Source organism: Rutidosis leptorrhynchoides, chromosome 8 (assembly GCF_046630445.1).
Source record: "Rutidosis leptorrhynchoides isolate AG116_Rl617_1_P2 chromosome 8, CSIRO_AGI_Rlap_v1, whole genome shotgun sequence".
Taxonomy (NCBI): domain Eukaryota; kingdom Viridiplantae; phylum Streptophyta; class Magnoliopsida; order Asterales; family Asteraceae; genus Rutidosis; species Rutidosis leptorrhynchoides.
Genome location: NC_092340.1, coordinates 54370791 through 54392428, shown reverse-complemented (window position 1 = coordinate 54392428; position 21638 = coordinate 54370791). Strand labels below are relative to the sequence as shown.

Sequence of the window (21638 nt, the reverse complement as noted above, 5' to 3'; positions counted from 1 at the left end):
GTATTTGCTGTTTTCACCTACTAAGAATACAATCAAATTAAACCCCAACCGAGCGATGATAAACCCTAACCATATAATATATTTAGCGATTGATAACCCAAGATTGAGGTGTTGCGATTGATGATGAAAATACAATTGAAATTGCGATTGAGTATACATATTCTCTTGAGACGATGGATGTATTAGGGATTTTAGGAGATGGGTTAGGGTTGCTGTGTATGAGATTAAAGACGTCCAAATTTCTTCTGCGTGATTTTCCCTTGAGCCTTTTAGATGTCTACGTGTATTTTCTTTGATTAATAATCATTAATTGTGATTAATTAACTAATTTACACCTCAGCAAGCAGGTTTAAGATGTAATTAGGGACTGACATGTCAGAATAACCTTCACGATTTATATTATGTTATTATTATTATTATTATTATATTATTATTATTATTATTATTATATAGATTATAGATTATAGATTATAGATTATGGATTTAACTTACTAACCTTATATATTTTGGGTAAAAACTGAATAAGCACATAACTTATGTCATATCATGTATATTATGCATATTAATTATTATTCTACACGCCGTAATTATGTAAATATAGTTTCATTTATCATTTATGTACTTTTTTTTACGGCGAAAAAGAAATATATATATATATATATATATATATATATATATATATATATATATATATATATATATATATATATATATATATATATATATATATATATATATATATATTAAGCCTTCATCGGAACGATGAAGAAAAAACAACATATTACATTGGAAGATGCTTGAGAGCCCAAAAAAAATGACAGAAATAAAAGTACGTCGGGCAAAGAACCTAAATGATACACTAAGCCCAACAAAGACTACCTTAGGAGCCCAAGATGCATGGCTTACAACTTAATTTATCATTTATGTAATTATATATAATTATTAGACGACTCTCAAACAGAATGTCCTTTCATGAGAGACTGTTATATCAGTGCTTCCTCCAAAAACAGAATGAGAATAAAGTCATTTCCATCAATAACGACACATTTCATTAAAGAAATAATTAGAACTCACTATATTAATTATCTATACAGATGTAGAAGTAGTTAACCTAAATGTACAAATATTAAAACCAAATAATCCCATGTTGATCGTGCTCCATTGTGCTAAAAAAGAACGAGCCAAAAAAGAACGTAAGGGGGAGCGAGAGCAGCACATGGCAATGCCATCACTTATCCTCAGAGGATTGCTTGAGCGCGAGCTGTTGCGTATGAAGTTCGAATTAAATAAGGGATCAAACACGAGTTACGTGTTCGAAGTAAATTAGGATTTCTAGCTTGAGGCACTTCGCGATCGCGAGATGTGGTCAGGCGAGCAAGAATTGAAATGCAATTTGGAGTCTTCGTTTGTGTTTGATTTGTCTTAGTTTAGCACTATAAATATATCTCTTGTATTCGTAACCTATGTGCTTGATGATTATAAAAGAAAATCTTTGTTTGCGTCGATGGAGTAACTTTTCTCAGGGTTTTGGAGTTGGGATATAATCACGTTAAATCTTGTGTCGTGTATGCATTTATTTATCATTCGTATGCTTTAGCTATTTTGTTTGTCGATTGTGGGTGAGTGATTGGTATAAATCACTTGTCTTGTTGGGTCCTATAATCCTAACAAGTGGTATCAGAGTTATAGGCTATGACATCGGCTATGATGGTTAATCGAAAGCAAAGTTTTCGATAAAGTTGATGATTAGGGATACATCCTCGGGTTATTAAGCGACGGGCTTAAGGATTAATTTTGTAAGACTTAGTTTATTGCGGGGTATGTCGATGTATCCAGGAGGTTTGATCACACCAGCTTTGGTCTATGGTTTCAGAAATTTTACGATGCAACTAATCATGAAAGTTGTATTGTGATGCTGATTTGTTTTTCCGCGAAGGGTTACAGAGTCAGAGGTCCGGTCGATGGGTTCATTGCAAAGAGAATTTTAGGAGATCCGGGTGATGGATCCGAGTTCACGTTCTATGTTATCCCATGCGAATCATCGATTGAGCTATCAAATTCAGAGGTTTCAAGGAGCAGCTGGGGTAGAAGATTCATAACGGGTTCGTTAACTGTTAGATCGACTTGAATTTTGGGTTGTAGGTAACAGACACATGGGTATACATGTGATAAGAACTTGAGGGTGATCGAACAGTGGATATTCATATATGATTTTTTGAAGTTGATGCATTTTCTGGATGAATATTTCGGGTTTGATGACGCGAGTATTAGACGATTTTGTTTCATGAAACTTCAAGCGATACGGGATATGTTACCAGAGATGTTGTGTGATGCCTCGTACAAAACCGTCGTGTACGAATCATCAACAACAGGATCATTACAAGGTTAAGTACTATATGCTGTTTCAAAAGAAGTTGCATTCACGATAAAAAGGCGATGTCATAACCGACATCAAACGTTTTACATTAACAGTATGCTTGTACGAATAGCAAACATGAATAAATGTATGTGACCCTTAGGTCATTAAAAATCATAGTTTCAAAAGTAATATAGTTTGAATGCAAGATAAGGTGTTTCATGCAGTTGACATCTCTAGAGCAGCGGGTGTCTACAACAAGTCTAGTAACACAACGGAAGCAAGCTTAGGCACCTGAGAAAAACATGCTTAAAATGTCAACACAACGGTTGGTGAGCTATAGTTTAAGTATAACAGTAATGTAAGGTAGGCCACGAGATTTTAGTGCTACAAAGAGCGTTTCAAACAGTATGATAAAGTATATGCTTAACCGTGGGCACTTGGTAACTAACTTAATGTTTATACCCCCTGAAAGTACACTTGGCAAGTGCGTATGATTACCAAGTATTAATCACTCGTTAAATGCTAGCGCGACTAGCCCGAGTGGGGATGTCAAACCCTATGGATCCATATCTAAGATTCGCGTTCACCGGTTCAAAAACCAATGACTAAACGTTACCGAGCTAAAGGGAATATTTATGCCGTTGTATAACCCACACATATATAAGTTTTAAGTACTCGTGCCTGGTATGTAAAACATAAAATGCGCATGTATTCTCAGTCCCAAATAGTTAAAGTAAAAAGGGATGCTACAACTCACAGTGTTAAAGTAGTGGTAAAGTCGAGTCGGGAAGTAAGCAAGTACGTTTGTCCAAAAGGTCCTCAACCTAAGTCAAATATTACTAAGTCAGTAAATCGTCCCAATAGGTTTAAAAGTAAGTAAATTAGGTCTTAAAGGTCATCATCATTCATCACCAAACAAAAGGTGTAAAGTAAGTTTCGTTTATGAAAGAAGTTTAAAACAAGGGCTGACTTTGATCAGTCACCACGGCCTCTATACCTACTGAAATAAGGTGAGACCAGTGGTCATGGCTCCGTATATGAGTCCTTTAGTTGTGGAAAAAATTCCAGAAGCAAACTCGTCTTCGTTTGACCGTGGCGACAGTTTAAGTGCGAGTAGGTCAGAATTTTCTGCACAACGTTAAAAGGACCTAGTGACTATCGGAGGGCCATAAATCCTAAACCGTAACTCGGATTAAGACAAGTCTTAAATGAAAAGTTATCTACTCGAACAGAGATATCTGAATATCCCAGTTACAGTAGCCCAGGTCGTGTTGATAAGACCCAGAATACAGAAAACCGAAAGGTCAGTAGGTTCCCGTGGTTCTTGGTGTTCGATGCTTATTACGGTTCTCATCCTTGATGCATATAGCTTCAAGTGTACAACTCGTTGATGTGTTTGCATCATTTTCACCAAGGTTTGACCATCATAACACGAGTGTAAGTCTAAGACATGAAGCACAACTCACTTAAGTGTTGCAAGTGTTTTGATGAACCAAGGTTACATCAAAGTCTTAGCTTTAACACATACATGAAATGTAAAAGTAATATTGAACTACAAATTTGAAAGTAAACTAACTAATCAAGATCTTAAGTTATAGAACATAGTTCTTAGTTTGATCTTGAAGATCCAAGACCCAAAAGTCTTGATCTAAAGTTATTAAGTTAATTCTATGTTCTTGAACTTTTTAAAGTAAATCTTTAGTTCAAGAAAAATGAGATCAAAGTTAACTTGTAACACTTGACCATCTACAACCAAAATCACGATTTTTAAAAGATGAACAAATGAGGAAATAAACTAATTACACAAGTAGTAAGTTCATGGGTTTCATACTTTTAAAGATTCAAGCCTAAGTCTTGATCTTTAGAAAGTAAACTTTTAAGTTTACTTCATGAACACAAGTATGACTTACAACACATGGACTTTCTTTCTTGTAACATATAATATGTAGAACATAAGCTTGAGAGTTTTGTTCTTGCATGTTCTTGTAAATACAAGATAAAATGAAGAATAAACTAAAGAGTTTGATTCTTAATTACTAGTAAGTAATAACTAAAATAACAAGTAAATAAACTATAACAAGAACAAGTATTCAAACAAGCAAAGAATGATGATGAAAAAGGGGTGCTTGGTCACGGTTTTTAGAGGAAGAAGAAGAGAAGAAGAAGTTGTTCTTGTTACTTACAATATTAGAGAGAAAGTGAGAGGAAAAATGAGAGAACTTGCAAGTAGTTTGTGTGTGTAAAATGAAAGAGTAGTGCTAGTATTAAGGTAGTCAAAATTTTGAAAGCCAAACCCCACTCCCCAAGGCCATATGGCCGTGAGCTTCCCATCACCAATGGGGGAAGGAGATGCCCACTAGGTTATGCATGCTTCCTTGACTCAAATTTGGTAATTAGGGGTATTTTTTTTTATGGGAAAGATGTGCAATTAACATGTAATTAGATTCCTTACTAATTAGTTAATCAAATTAAGTCTAAGTGATACTTGCATAATTAAAATGGGCTAATAAGTCCATTAAGGTGAGGTAGGGTGAGCTCTTATGTCCATTAACACTAATAAAGGCCCAAGTTTAAGTAACTAACAATTTAATCCAATTATAGCCCAAGTAATTAACTAATAGTCATAATTAATTAAAAATGATTAATAGAAATTAATCATGAATGTAAATAATATTTGAAAGTATTATTCGTGTAATGTACGCGTGTCACAAAGACGTTTTGGGCAATCAAAGTTAATCGCGGTAACAAGTAAGCGTATATAAACAATACATTTAATAAGTCACAAGTATTAATAATAATAATTATTAACAAATAACGTTGGAAAAATCCAGGGTCGTTACATGTTGGTTTGTTACGGGAGCTCAGTAGGGTAGTTTAACTCATATTTGGGCGGTGTTGAAATGAACGGGGTGCATCGGTTTGAACGTCAAGAGTGGGAGTTATCGGATAAGTGTGGTACTTGCGGGTTTGAAACTGGATGACCAGTCGGATATTCCAGGGAATATGAGGGCGGGTTAGAGTTCCTTGTTACTAAGGAAATTGGTTCTCGAAAGATGTCAAATAGAACGTGTTCGACTATTACTCTGGTTTGGGTTGAGTGTTCAACAAAGGGAGTGGTTTTACTTCGAGGGTGACCAATTAGGTGTCTTTAGGTGATGGAGAGGGCAGATAGTCTTGTAAGTCCCGAAACTTGAACTTTCTAGTTGTTAAAAGTAGCCTTTTTTAATATAAAACGATAAATCAAATTGGTACCAAAAGTTTTTTTTTGTGACACCGCTATTTTAAATTGTTAATTTATACAATGTATAGTTTTTTTTCTAATTTCACTACTTTATATGTTGCATTAATAAAAGACGATTGATAACATATACGAAGTATTTGTTTGAACATTAAAGTATACTAAAGTTTTACGAAAAAAATGTTGAAAACAAATGGCTAGATAAAATAAAATACATATTAAAAAAAGGGATGATGTAGAAAAACGGATACCTATCTTAAAAAATAGCTATATATCAAAAGAAAAACTAAAAAGTTATTAATGGGTGACGTAGGAAAAAAAAAAGAAAAAGAAGAAGAACCTATATAAAAAACAAAACAAAAAAAAGGTTAGATAAAAAATTAAAGTACTATTCACTAGGTTTAAGTTTTAGTGTGAAGAGAAATAATTGAATAGAAATGAACAAATAAGGGGTTAATTTATTATTTACATTATTCAAATATCACTACAAAAAAATCGTCATTACTTTTTTCCGGACGACATATGTCGGTCGAGAAAGTAGGTTAAACGACAAAACTTTCATCTGTTTTTCTGAAATGTTGACCCGACTTTCCCGGACGATGCAATGTCGTCCCGAAAGGTATGTTTATTTTATTTTATTTTTTTAAACTGGCTCAAAAATGCAAAAAATTCCGCGCGTCTTTTTCCTGGACGACATGTCGTTCCTGAATGTCGTCTGGGAAAAAAACACCCTTTTTTATTTTATTTTTATTTTCTTCCTGCAAAATAATTTTTGGCTCTAAAAAGTAAAAAAAAAAATTGGCTGGTAATTTTCCCAGACGATATGTCGTCCTTAAAGTTCTTCTGGAACGACTATTTCATCTAATCATTTTTGTCTATTTAAACTCCATTTTTACATACTCTTATCCATAACACACATTTCAATCACTCTAAAATTTTTGATCATTCCGCCGATCATCGTCTCATGCGACGTGTATTACGAAAGTGAATTCCGTAATGAACATAAAGATTACGATTATACATGTGCTTCGAAAGCTGCGTTCGAAGATATTGACGTTCGCGACTTTTATTTTCAAGACTTGTTAGTATTATTGAAAGAGAAGGTATCATATGAACACATTGACATGTTGTATTATGAAGATGATTGTGTTCCGGAATTATCCGCAATGTACCTTCGTTAATCGTGCTGTATAAAAGAAACCGTCGATCAACGTTCAAACTGAATTTCTCTTTATTTAATTTTTGAAGATGAAGAAAGTTTGAGTTGGTGTTACATCGCCGAAAATGCCCAAAATGGAGAAGATGGCCGTTATGTGCCATCTCAACCTTTTTACGATAATGATGGTCGTTTTATACGGATTCTAACTAAGAAATTTTTCTTTGTTTTTTTTGTATTTTATTGTGTTTTAGTTTAATTATGTCAGTGATTTTGACATTTTATTGTACTTTCTATTAAATGAATGAAAAATTACAGTTATTCTTAATTTCTAACAAAGTTACAGAAATTAAAACACATTTTAACAAAGAGCATTTTTGTATATCATAAAAAGTTACTGAATTTAAACACATTACAACGACGAACATTTAACGAGAACATATAATCGAGAACATACAAGGATACCAAACAGTAGAGTGGAGAGTAAGCGCGATTGAACTGGGTAAGTGATTTTTATAATCAAAGGAGTAAAATGGGGCAATATGGGTCAAATTAGGTCAAATGGGGTCAAATAGGGCTAATTGGGACAAATGAGTTCAAACTGGGTCAACTGTAGTCAAATACGATCAAATGTATATATATATATATATATATATATATATATATATATATATACATTATATGTAAGTATATATATATATATATATATATATATATATATATATATATATATATATATATATATATATACTAGATTTAAGAGCCCGTGCGTTACACGGCAGCTCTATAAAATAGTATTCGAAAATATTAGTATTGGTACCTCTTATTTGTATGATACACTTATAAATGACGAAACTTTTAATTAATGATAATATATGTATTGTTAAATCAAATTTACTGTAAATATAAGTATCGTAAACGCTATCAATGAATACAATTTCAATGCAATAATCAATTATTTATAGTCGTTTTTATCAAGTTTTCATTCTCTGCTTCTCCATTCCAAACTTTTGCTTGAGTTTCCGTTTAGCGTATATGTTGAAATAAAAGAGTGCAAATGACTATAAGTCTTGTCAAGAATTTGTACTTGTTGATAGTCTTAACAATTGATAGTCACTAATATGATTATAGTGAATTTTCAGTTATACCAAATAAATAAATAAAAAATAATTGCACTATATTCTAAGAAATACTGTAATAAATGTTTTGTTGAATGATGAGAAAAATTTGTCTAATAGTATACATAAGATCATACCATACAAAATATTAAAGAACGCGAGAAATCCTAAATATATGTGTTTCAAGATGTCAAATATATAAGAAATAGCCAAGGTATATTTAAATCAATATTACATATTATTTTTATTACATGTTTTAACATATGCAAATTAGCATATAAGGCATTCGTGAAATGGTTAAATGAGCCCGTAGGCGTATTGCTACCGGCTTAGAGCCTGTACGTTCCACGAAAATTTAAAAAATTACATAATTTAGTATTTAGTATTGATTTTTTCACACAATATTAACGAATGGGACTGCATAGGTAACAGATAGTAATTTGCTTGTTCATAATTCAATAAATGAAAAAGGAACGACAAAAGAAAGTATAAAGATGTACAAAAGAAATTACATGTATGTATTTATGACAACTAAATAGGCATCATATTGTTACACTTGTTAATTTTAATATAACCACTTGATATTAAGCATCGCTCTGATTGTCGGGATGGATGCTCGATGTATACATCTTACCCTGTAAATACATGTATATGAATATATACTACTCATTGGATATAATAATAATAATAATTGAATTATAATAACTGTAGTTATAGGCATTGACCTCTTTTAGTCAACTAATTGAACGAAGATTAGCAAAGTATTTAAATCCAAATGGGTGGAGTTAGCATGGGTATATAATCTATTTTGGGCATCGTCCTACGTACAGTGGGTATATATAATAGCACAAATGCTAATGGGGTTATAATATTTAAGATCACATAATGACTACCTACAGTGAAAGGCAACACAACTCAGAAATCATGTAACCTTGCTACTACGTAACTTTTCTAAATTAATATACAAAAATCTATTCAATCCTTCGAGTTAAGATAAGGAAATATAGAGAAAAGTTCTTCTGCATTGCCCTACATATTACAATATCCGTTAACATTCAACTAATAATGTACACATTTTTTATTCATTACCTTGGTGTTCACATTCATTCAATTTGTTTTCACACTTTGGTTAGTAATGCTATGCTATTTTTGTTCATTACTCGAAGCAACACGTCAAAGAAGATTAAAATTCTGGAGTGAAATAACTGTTGAGCTTACTTGTTGATCGGGTAATTAGAGACACAATATATGGGTGGGAGAGTTTCCTACCGTTGAAGGGTACTAATGTCCCATACACTCTACTCCTCTGTTACAGTAAAAAGCCACAGTTGTAAGCATACGAAGGGACAGACAGTTCATAATATTTTAACATTATTTTCCATGTACAAAAATGCAAAACGTAAGCTCTAGCTACAAACCTTAACCGAACCTCCTGTAGCAAGCATGCATGACGAAAGTTATTGCTGTCGGATTTGTTCTTTTTCTAGTCCAAAACGAAAAGAAGTCTCCATTTCCAAGTACTTGAAAACTGCCATGGGTTTTTATTGTACACTGGTATACATATTCCCAATCGGGTTGCTTGGTGTAACGTTGCCGGAAAGATATACCATGACTGGTGATTGCAGTACCTCCCTATTGGCCAACATTTCCAGCTACATAATCTATGCGACTTCTACCCTCATAATAACTTATGCGTGCCTGGAACCAGATAGATTAAAAGAATATCAAACCATATAAAATCGTCTTCATACCAAAGCATCAAATATAACGTACACAATAAGATAATTAGTCAATACAGAGATTTTTTTTGAAAGGCAAGCTTGCATCAGTCCGGACCGAAGCCTAGTCATCATTTGCACACACACACGCGCTTTCGGGCAGGAAACCCGAACCACACTCTGAGGATCCGACCCTTTAACCATCCCGAAGGGCAGGCGGGCCGGATCTTAGTCCCGGAGCGGGTCGGTAAAACCTTCCCTTTGGGCCACCTTCAAGGAATATATTTCAATTCCTAGAGCGGGTGACGAGGCTCGAACCCGAGACCTCTAGCCCTGCGAGTACACAAGTGTAACCGCGGTACCATTGAAGCAATGCTTCGTTGGTTAGTCAATACAGAGATTAGTCTCGATTATAGACGTTTAGCTTCATTTGTTATTCTGCTCACCCTGAATCTCTCTGAACAAATCCAACAATAGGAAGCATGATCTATTTAGATAGATACAACCTATTATCTCATCCTAATTTAGTTTTCGTTGTTTTCTTTTATCTAAACCTATTTGTTTTAAGTATAGATCAACCATCAGAATGCAAATATCTTCATTTGTGTATAATCGCTTATAATAAAGAAAAAAAGGAAGCTACATAGTTAAAGAACCACCACCACAAATTTATAATTACTATAAGAACAACATAAAAATAAGAATCAAAATAGAGTGTATGAACCACACCATCTTTATATCATTAAGATGGTCACATGATGTGCTTAAGAACAATTTGCTCAGCAAACTATTTCATCGAACCATCCATCATTGGGAATATCAAACTTTCTGTTTCTTATTTTTTTATAAATGATCAAAAATGATATTCATGATATGATGGTTTCATCATTCAAAAAACATGAAACATACTGATTGTGGTGTTATGTGATTTACTATTACAGATAATAAATTCATTATTTAACACATTCAAAATCAACTGTAGTACATGAATAATTGAAGAAAATAAATTTAATACTCAAGTTCATATGTATATTAAACCCAACAAAATGATAAATATAACTAAAAAATGAATGTTATCAAACACAGTTAAAATAATTCAGTTTTCATTCAAGTATATAACCAAACAGTTAATATGCATTGAACATAAACTCGGACTCCCATCAAATTTTATTCAATTTGAAAAGATTGAAACTCAAAATACACGATTAATAGTAAAACAAAGTTAATCATCTTTTCATTTAGGTAGTATACATTGGACGGGCTTTTTTCAATCGTGGACAAATTAGTGATTACGGAATCATGAACAGTTTTATATTACAATTCGAATATAAACAAAATACACGAATACAAACCTTCCCTTGAAGAAGATAAATCAAGAGTAAATCAAGACGGACTCAATAGATCGAAGATTTTTCCGATAAAAATTACGCAGATGTTCTTATTTCTAGAAGAATATGATACAAATTAGCATAATCGGAATCAAACAGGTGTACATGATTCGTTTTCCAATTGGGAGCGTGAAACGTGATGTTGTTAAGTACGTTAAGCAATGCGTCACGTGCTTACAAGTAAAAGCCGAACATCAAAAGCCGTATGGTAAGTTGCAACCACTAGAAATCCCGATGTGGAAGTGGGAGCATATTACCATAGACTTTATTACAAAGTTGCCAAAAATGGCAAGGACTCAATTTGATACTATTTGGGTGATCGTTGATAGATTGACGAAAAGTGCCTTGTTTCTTCCTATTAAAGAAGCAATCACTTCGGAGGCACTTGCGAAAATGTTCATTAAAGAGGTGATATCGAGACATGACGTTCCCGTGTCTATCATTTCGGATCGGGACACATGTTTTACTTCTCGATTTTGGGAAAAGTTTCACGAAGATATGGGTACGAGGGTGAATATGAGTACGGCGTACCATCCTCAAACGGACAGTCAAACCGAACGTACTAATCAAACGTTGGAGGTTATGTTACGGGCGTGTATTATTGATTTTGGTGGAAGTTGGGACGAACATTTACCTTCGGTGGAGTTTTCGTACAACAATAGTTATCACTCTAGTATTGGAATGCCACCTTATGAGATGCTCTATGGTAGAAGGTGTAGAACCCCGATTTGTTGGGGTGAGGTGGGTCAAAGAGAAGTCGGGAGTACCGACTTGGTCCTAGAAACTAATAGCAAGATCGAGACGATTCGAGCTCACTTGAAGGCGGCTCAAGATAGACAAAAGTCGTATGCCGATAAACGTAGGAGATTGATTGAGTTCCAAGAAGGTGATATGGTGATACTTAAGGTTTCGCCATGGAAGGGTATTATTCGATTCCGAAAGCGGGGAAAGTTAGCTCCTCGGTTTATCGGACCATTTAAAATTTTGGCTCGTGTTGGTGAAGTTGCGTATCGTTTGGAATTACCCGAAGAGCTTGCGGGGATCCATAATACATTTCATGTTTCCCATCTCCGTAAGTGTCTTGCGGATAATTCATCATGGATGCCGTTAGACGAGATTGAGCTAAACAACAAATTGGAGTATGTTGAAGAGCCGATTGCTATACTCGACGAAAAGGTGAAAATGTTGAGAAACAAAGAGGTTAGGACTTTCAAAGTTCAATGGCGATGTAGTAAAGGTTCCGAGTTTACATGGGAACCCGAGGAATTTGTGTTGGTGTATCTTCCCTATTGTCATGCGGCTTGGATCGCGAGGACGCGCTCCGATCCAAGTGGGGGAGAGTTGTAACACCCTAATAATTATTGTACATAAGTGTAAATAAGGTACTTGAAGTGTGGGAAACGGTGTATAATTAAACTGTGGTCAGAATCCCTCCAGATCATTGTGCGCGCCGCGCACAAGTAAGGGAGCACGCCGCGCACCCTTTCCAGCTGGCAGTTCTGTTTCTGTTTTAAATGGGTATTTTGAAGGGCTTTTTGGTCTTTTCATATGGGGACGAGTTTTAAGCCACTAGATCAGTTTTGGAGTGTGTCATTACTCCACTTTCAACAACCTTATCCCCTCCACTTCAATTTTAGAGAGAGAGTTTCTAGTGTGAGAAAGCTCAAGCAAAGGTAGAAGAAGCTATTTTCGGGTCTTAGCTAGAGTTATAAAGTTGTTCATCTCATCACTAGCTACATTTTGATTGTGGTGGTAAGTCCTAATTTTGTTTTCCTTGGTTTAATTTGATTAAGGGTTAGGGTTTGGGTTAGTGATGAACATAAAACCCATTGTGGGTGACTTTTGGGGGTTTCGGGTAAGATTGAGTCATGAGGACTCATGAATGACCAACCTAGGGTTTCAAGTAATAAATGGTTCAAGGGAGTCTTAAATGGTTAGTTAGTCACTAGCCTTTAGTGATTAAGTTGGGGATTTTGACCTCGGTTGGGTGATTTGGTGCAAATGTGTCATAAATACCCTTTTGGGTCATAAATGCACTAGTGAGGTTAGTTAGTGTACAATCCAACATGTTATGTGAATTAATTGGGCATTAATTGTATTTAGGTGACTTGCTTTGAAGGTTCCAAGTAGTGGGAATTTCACCAAGACAACAAGGTGAGTGGAATGTCTCTGTATGTATATATATGATTTATTGGCCGTATTGATGGTGTCACATAGCCGTTTGTGACCATAGTGTGGGGCATAGCCGTTTTGCCTATTTTTGATAATTATGCACATAGTCGTGTTTGTGCATATGGTGGCGAGTAATAGCCGTGTGTTGCCCGTATTAAATGTGCACATAGCCGTGTTTGTGCACATGATTGTGAGTAATAGCCGTGTTTTACTCACACATTGATCAAGTGTCGCCATATCCGTTTTTGAAACACTTGGGGGTGATGCCATAGTCGTTTTTGGAACACCTCGGGGGTTAGCATACCATAGCTGTGTTTGGGCGCTAACGGTTGTTATGAACATCGATGACTTGTTTCGCGAAGTCATTCCCTTGCGAAGAATTGGTTAACCATGGTTTATATATTTGTTGATGTTTCGCATTTCATTATTGTTACGATTATGATGCCAAACACCATGCTCTAAGTGACGTTTAAAAATTAAACTTTTTGTGGTCGAAACTCGTATTTTGTATTTAAGGGTATTTGGGCATATGTGGGCCCCGCATTGTAAAACTCAATTTTATGATTGAAATGTGTTAGTTTTACTTATTATAACATGATGTAAAAAGCGTTTCGTCTAAAAGTGCCGGAAAGTGGGAGATCTTTTTGCCCAATTTGGGAAATCCGGACAGAAGCTGAAGGAGGCTGTGCGCGCCGCGCACAACAGGGGTTGCGCGCCGCGCACCCCACTGTGCAACAGAAAATTAATTTTTTTTTTATTTCATGTTTTTCGATTGGTTAACGGGTTGGGCTGTTACTTGTCTCCAAATGTCGTCTGAAAAGGTCGTCCTCTATTGCAGCTGAAAAAGTTAAAGTGGGACCCATCATCTTCCGGGAAAAACACATTTTGTCCGGAAAGACTTTCTGGGACGAACAATTGGAGACGACACTTTCCGGACGACCTGTCGTCCGTAAAAGATATTGAAAACGACATGTCGTCCGGAAAGGTCGAAAAAAATCCGAAAAGGTCGAAAAAAGTCGTCCAATGGTTTACAAGTAGTGTATTTCGTTCCGTAGTAGTAAAAGTAAACGTTATTTGCTTATTGTCATATATACATCCATATTGCCAAACATAACTTGATAAAAATAAGATAACAGTCTTGAGATTAGTATTATTATATGAATTAATTTTCAATGAGTATATCATGCTCCCCCAAAGAATAGTAAGTCGAGCCACTGAGCCGATGAACAGTATGCCGAGCTGAACCACTGAGCCGATGAACAGTACCCCCGAAGCTGCTGAACAGTACCCGGAGCTGATGAACAGTATTTTTTAATATATTTTTTCCATTTTTTTTTCCCTGTGTTTTGGCCAACGAAGTGGCAGACCTTTTTTCTAGTTTCGTGTGTTATTCAAAACTCAGTATTATATGTATTACCGTATTCCATTCAGTATGATTAGGATAATCAATTCGTATTCTACTAGGGCCCTTTGAGTACGGCCTTCAATTATTTTAAAATCTAAAATTCTAAATAATACATCCTACATTTGTTGTTTTTTTCATATTTAAAATTTATATTAATTGAAGAATAACTTTTTACCAAAACTGTTGAGAAAGTTAAAATTAAAAACAAGAATCGTATGTTTGATTCCTGGTGTTTATTACGGAGTACTTTTGTTTCTAGTAGGTGAATACAAATTGTTTTTTTTTTTTTTTACTACGAATAAATACAAAGGTTACATCCATTTTAATGCCAAATAGTTAACGTTGTTTTTTCATTTCAAAAAAAAAAAAACATGAATTAAATTAAAATGATTTGTAGACTAAGTTGTGTTACAATTGACTCAGACTTAACAGCCTAATTGAAAGATTTGAATATCTTTTAAAATCACAATTGATCTAGACCGTATTGCACAATCAATTACATTGACTACTACACACACAAAATATTGTCATTACAAACGAATTACATCCGGTTACAATCAACCTATGAAACAAAACACATGCGTTAATAAACCCATAAGCGTCGGGTAGCTCAAAGGAAAACCAGACACAAAAAACCGGACAAGGAGTCACCATTGACATCTAAGCATGAGTGGCCGGCCCAAAAAAATCAAACGACACCGCTTGAAAATCCATCTATTTGTCTGTAAACACATAAAACGTATTTTTAACAAAAAGACAGGAATATGGTATAATTTAGCTTAAATGGGCAAACTACGTCGGAAAATAGTTTGTAAAATACTTGTAAAACGGGCGGTATCAAAGAAAAAAAGCGATCAACAATATGATGTTTAAATAAATGGTTTTAATTGTCTAAGAAAATCTTTTGTGGTCACTTTATGATTTGAAGTGCCAGGACCTTCTACAAATACGACAACTGACCCAAATTCACCACAAACTAGCATCATATTAAACATTCAAGCAAAACATAACATCAAGTGTACATTACATAATTTAAACATTAGATAACTTGGAACATTATTAACCAAACGTCTAAAAGAGCATACGAGTACTGATTACAAGTAACAACCAAGTTAACTAAAACCTAATTGTAGAGGTCATCATCGTCGGCTGCACCAGCCGGTGCAGCAAAAGGGTCACTAGCAGCCGCGCGACCACTCGTCTCTGAGAACCTGAACTCAGAACCAATACCTCTTGACTGTTGCAGAGTCTGAGCAAACGCCTGGTACTTGCGGATATCAGCATCACTAACACTCCTCCTCGCGAATTTCATCGATTCTTCAAAGTGAGCGGCTTTAATCTCCGCCACCTCATCTTCCACATCCTCCTCCATAGCTTCTGGGTTCTCGCTTCTCCTCTTCTCCCTCTCAATATCCTGCAAACAATACACACATTAGCAGATATATTAAACATTATTAAACATTATACATGGCAATTGAGACCCATACTATCAAATTTAGGTCAAATGGGTTAAACTTTCGGGTTAATTTGGGTCTTGACTGTCAATGTAAACTGAAACTTAAAAAAAGTTCCAACGAGTTTTTCCTTTAAAAAAGTTCCAATGAGTGTTCTTTAACCTATTGGGTTTTATACAAAATATAAAAGAACATGTCAAATAGGTAACAAATCGTAAAGTTCTATTAAAAGAGACGGGTCTAATGGGTCCCTAATGGGTCAAATGGGTCAAACATATAATAAATGTAAAAAATCAAATGTAAAAGTATATGACTCGTTTGGACCTATTTAACCGATTAACCGTTTCGACATGTTACCCAACCCGACCCGTTTATAATTTTTACCCGTTTGTCCCATGACCCAATTCAACCCAAAACCAGTTTGACCCGTTACCCAAACCAACCAAGCCTGACCCGTTTGCAAAACTTGGAAAATTATAAATGAAGATAACATTACTTTCTCTATGTTCTCGCGAATGGCGTACTTGCAGGCACGCTGACATATTTCAGTGATATCAGCACCACTGAAACCCTGCGTGTACTGTGCAAGAGCTCGTAAGTCGACATCCTTAGCAACAGGGGATTTCCTTAAAGCAGATTTAAAGATTTGATAGCGAGATTCTTCATCTGGCAGAGGAATGTATATCAACTGATCGAGACGACCAGGCCTCAACAGCGCAGGATCAATGATATCAGGCCTGTTAGTCGCACCGATAATAAAGACGGTTTTTTTAGCCGACATTCCGTCCATTTCAGTCAAAAGTTGATTCAAAACCCTGTCAGCCGCACCTCCTGCATCTCCTTGGCTACTTCCTCTCTATACTCATCATTTAAAAAAAAAAAAAAAAAAAAAAAAAAAAAATCTTAACCGTTTAATGATAATAAAATGGTTACAAGTCAAGTAAACGAAAACGAACCTGGGTTGCAATGGAATCAAGCTCATCAAAAAAGAGGACACAAGGAGCGGACCCACGAGCCTTGTCGAATATTTCTCTAACATTGGCTTCACTCTCACCAAACCACATTGTAAGCAACTCGGGTCCCTTAATACTAATAAAGTTAGCCTGGCATTCATTCGCAATTGCCTTTGCAAGTAAAGTTTTACCACAACCAGGTGGGCCATAGAACAAAACTCCTTTCGACGGAGCCATACCAAACTTCTCAAATTTCTCAGGGTGTTCCACAGGATATTGCACAGTCTACATAACATAGTAACATTAACATATGCAAACAGAACATAAAAAAAAAAAAAAAAAAATTTAAATCTTTTTAATATAAATACCTCTTGCAGCTCTCTTTTGACATTTTCGAGCCCACCAATGTCTTCCCAACTGACATTAGGCACTTCAACAACGGTCTCACGAAGAGCAGACGGATTACTAGTACCAAGTGCTGTTTGAAAGTGTTCATTTGAAACCGCCATCGAATTCAAAATCTCTGCATCGATAGACTCGTCTTCCAAATCAATCACATCCATCTTCTCTCTAATACATTGTAGTGCAGCTTCAGTACACAAAGCCGCCAGGTCAGCACCGACATACCCATGTGTGTCTTTCGAAACCTTCTCCAAATCAACATCTTCAGCTAACTTCATGTTCTTGGTATGAATTCGAAGAACCTCAAGACGACCAATTTCATCAGGTACACCAATATCAATCTCTCTATCAAATCTACCAAACCTTCTTAACGCAGGGTCGATACTGTTCGGACGGTTAGTCGCACCCATAACTATAACATGGGCCCGGGATTTCAACCCGTCCATAAGTGTAAGCAACTGAGAAACAATCCTTCGTTCAACTTCACCGTGCGTCTTCTCACGCTTAGGAGCAATTGAATCAATCTCATCGATAAATATAATCGACGGTGCATTTTTCTCGGCTTCCTCAAACGCTTTCCTTAAGTTACTCTCACTTTCTCCCGCCATTTTCGACATGATCTCGGGCCCGTTGATACAGAAAAAGAACGCACCGGTCTCATTAGCAACGGCTCTAGCTATTAAAGTCTTACCAGAACCAGGTGGCCCGTAAAGCAGAATACCCTTAGGTGGCTTAACGCCAATAGACTTGAACAATTGTGGGTGGCGTAAAGGAAGTTCGACCAGCTCACGAATCTGAGCCATCTGTTTACGAACACCGCCAACATCATCGTATCCGATCTCATCTAAACGATCTTCATCCTCCCTTTTAATAGGCTCACCCTCACAAAATATCTCTGTGTCAGGGGCAACCACACAGTACTCCCCAGGATCAGTCTCAATAACTTTAAACTCAACACTCCTCATTCCTCCCCTTACCAGAAAGAAATCGTTCTTCCTCACAGGGCGATATGCTTCAAGAAAGTAAGCTGCAATTGAACCAAACATAAACTCAGCATAAAACACATACACTCAACAAGATAAGATACTAACTATTAAAAGTCGAATTAAACTTACGTTTTAAATAAGCATCAAACAGGTTTCCAGTGACACCTTCAATGGTATCATCAATGGGAAGAATATGAACACGCTTCCCATACTTAACATCAGCACACTGATGCACTGAAACCACATCACCAAGCCTAACCCTAAGATTTGACCTAACAACTTTATTCATCCTGATCTTAGGTTCTTCACAGGTTTCATCGGCAAGAGCAATACATACAGTATCCTTCCTCTTTTTGCCCTACATAGATTTGAACCAATAATATAAACCCTAGGCGGACAACACCTCACACAGATTTCATAATTTTATACGCACCTTAAAAAGTTAAATAAACAAACCCTAGAATATAAAATTAAGCGATAAAAACAAAATAAATAAACTGTAATTGTAAATAAACCTTGATTAGGATAGTATCGCCTCTAAAAAGTTGAAGTTTTTCCATGGTGTCAGGATGTAAGGAGATAACGGAGTTATCATCGTTAACGGCTTCATCAACAACGAGTCGATTAGGAGCCTTCTTTCGCTCAAGTATTGCGGTACTAAAGTCACGCTTGGTCCCCTTACTACACACACAGTAAAACAATTATAAGATCATAAATATGAAACTGCAATCAATCGGTGATCATAGATTACAGAAACGAGATTAAGAAGCAATTGTTTGTAATTACTTACGATTCTGACGATTCAGGTTGATCAGCAGGATTGGTCATGTTGTGTTAATAGATTGATTAAAGAAAGAAAATGAAGAATTGAAAATTTTGGTGGTTAGGGTTTTGAGATGATTTTGGAATTTGGGAATTGGGAAAGACGACGGTGGTGATGGTTTGTTTATATGTAGCAGGGGGACTTTGCTTGTGAACAAAGATATGTTTTCCATCTACTTTTTTCGTAATTAAATATTTAGAGTCATGGAATTGGGATAAATACAACTGAAAAAAGAACCAAAAAAGAGCATTCTAGAAACGACACTAAATTCTTTTTTATACTCAGAAATCCTGATGTTTTCAAATAGAAAACATCTTTAACAAAATATAGTACAAGCTATCTATACTGAGCCTCATGTTGACTGAACTTAAACTAAAAATCGATACAAATTGGGACTAACAAAAAAAACAACTATCTTTAACAAAATATACGAGAAATAGTCTCAAGAGGATCGTACCTTGAAAATGTCAAACGTACAAGTTATGTATACTGAGCCTCATGTTGACTGAACTGAAACTAAAAATCGATACAAATTGGGACTAACAAAAAAAACAACTCTGAAGACTGAAAAACGCTACGAAACGCGAAATGGTGACTTTGATCTCAAATATATTTAATAAAAACGCTGAAGATTTTCATTTCTGCGTCTTGAACCAATTTTTCTTCTTTCTTTGTTGATAGTTATTTTTAAACGGCGCACAAGGGGTCTCGCTATGATTAACAAGAGTAGCAATAACTGGTTCGCTCTCCTCGGCCATTTTTGTCATCATTTCATCAAAAACCGCAAAAGCCTCCTCATACATTATTTCATTCCTTATTGTCGATGAACCACCTTTGCCCGCATCTGTTGAAGTGTGACGACCCGGAAATTTCCGACCAAATTTAAACTTAATCTTATTATAATTCCGACACGATAAGCAAAGTATGTAATGTTGAGTATAGAAAATTTTGAAACGATGTTCATATATTCAATTGACCTTCGACTGCTCTCGACGATTCACGAACAAATAATTGTAAATAGATATGTGTATGTATATATAAATAATAATTTGAAATATTATATGTTGTTGTTATTTAAAATTAATAAAATAAAAATAGTATATTATAATAATTATTATTTAAAATATATCTCTATATATAAATAAAGTATATTAAAAATAAATATTAAATGTTTGTAATACTCGTTTGATGTTCCGATTGATATTAACCAAGTTAAATTCGAACTTATGTAATTTTAAAATAAAAGGTGATCCGAAAAAAGAGTTATATAAGTTATAGGCTTATTAAAAGTATATTTAGGATCTAATTATTTAATTTTAACACTTTTTATATTTTATCCAAAAATGAGAGGGACAGTTGATGTAATTTTCATTTAACAAATTAAGGATCGAATTTTATACCATAATGACCAAAATAAATAAATATAATTAATTTAAAAATATGGGATTTTTCCAAAGACTTTTTATTCGCCACTGGGTAACAACGGAGTACAATATTAAACCAATAATAGACGACGGCTAACAATTTACACGTTTATATTTCTTTGATTATTATATTATTTATTAATATTATTAATTATTAATAATATTAACATAAAGACAGAAAATTATGCGAATATGTTTCATATCACAATCAGGTTGCTTTTGTTAAATTAACCCGTGAATTTGAGTGTATCAATTAACCATAATGTTTCTCCTTTAAATCATTGCCTTTTGATTCTTAATTAGTATTATAATATTATATTGTTATTAATTTAATAGATCGATTTATATAGATATAGTTATGAGACAGATAGAGAAAACAATCCATCTTCTTCTTTGGCTCTCTCTTACATCAACCAAACCCACCATTAAACCAAACCATCGCAGCCACCATCACCTACGGTTTTCCTTGTGTTTAGCCGAGAACCAAACCACATCATCACCTACTTGGTTCTCACCCTTTTACTCTCCATATATAAAAAAAAATACATATACATAAACTAAGAAACCCACCATCAACCTTGACCTCCCAAGCCATCTGTCACCCTCATCCGCCATTCCACCATTATACACAATCACCACCCTAAACACCATGGTGAACCACCACAACCTACGGTCCAACACTACTGTGACGCCCCGTACTAAATCATCATGTACGGACCATCATCAACAGGATCATTACAAGGTTAAGTACTATATGCGTTTTCAAAACAGAGTTTACATTCATAAATAAAAGTGACGTCATAACATACGTCAATTGTTTTACAAATCAAAAGTATGCTTCGATAAGTAGAAGCATTAAATAAGTGTACGTGACCATAATGGTCGTTACATAACATAAGTTCATAAGTAAAAAGTTTGAATGCAACATAAGTAGTCATGCGATAACAACTCTAGGCAGCGGGTTCTACAGCACGACTAGTAAGATAGCGGAAGCGACTTCAAGCACCTGAGAAAATACATGCTTAAAAAGGTCAACACAAAG

The 21638-nt window shown here is 35.0% G+C and overlaps 1 protein-coding gene and 1 long non-coding RNA gene across 3 annotated transcripts; both read right to left on the bottom strand.

The window, feature by feature from the left end:
* Positions 1–8333: 8333 nt before the first annotated feature.
* On the bottom strand, positions 8334–11104 carry LOC139865014 (uncharacterized). 2 transcript variants are annotated; one of them, XR_011764571.1, is made up of 4 exons: positions 10942–11104; positions 9290–9569; positions 9090–9177; positions 8334–8506 (listed from the first exon to the last, which is right to left on the bottom strand). It is a non-coding gene; the product is annotated as an uncharacterized lncRNA (long non-coding RNA). The 2 variants fall into 2 exon arrangements; XR_011764570.1 differs by having other exon boundaries at positions 8334–9177.
* A 4415-nt stretch (positions 11105–15519) lies between these two features.
* LOC139861134 (cell division control protein 48 homolog D-like) lies at positions 15520–19339 on the bottom strand. Its single transcript, XM_071849432.1, has 7 exons — positions 19140–19339; positions 18865–19030; positions 18479–18707; positions 17330–18390; positions 16965–17246; positions 16505–16864; positions 15520–15968 (listed from the first exon to the last, which is right to left on the bottom strand). Exons 1-7 carry the CDS (start codon positions 19175–19177, stop codon positions 15678–15680), a joined length of 2427 nt encoding a protein of 808 aa, XP_071705533.1. The 5' UTR covers positions 19178–19339; the 3' UTR covers positions 15520–15677.
* Positions 19340–21638: the final 2299 nt, after the last annotated feature.

Excerpts from the sequence above, each read along its gene's own strand:
- LOC139861134 (XM_071849432.1), bottom strand. The coding sequence starts at position 19,177 with ATGACCAATCCTGCTGATCAACCTGAATCGTCAGAATC. Across the intron at positions 18,708-18,864 it reads GCGATACTATCCTAATCAAG|GGCAAAAAGAGGAAGGATAC; the intron begins GTTTATTTACAA and ends AAATCTATGTAG. Across the intron at positions 15,969-16,504 it reads TTCGCGAGAACATAGAGAAA|GATATTGAGAGGGAGAAGAG; the intron begins GTAATGTTATCT and ends TATTGTTTGCAG.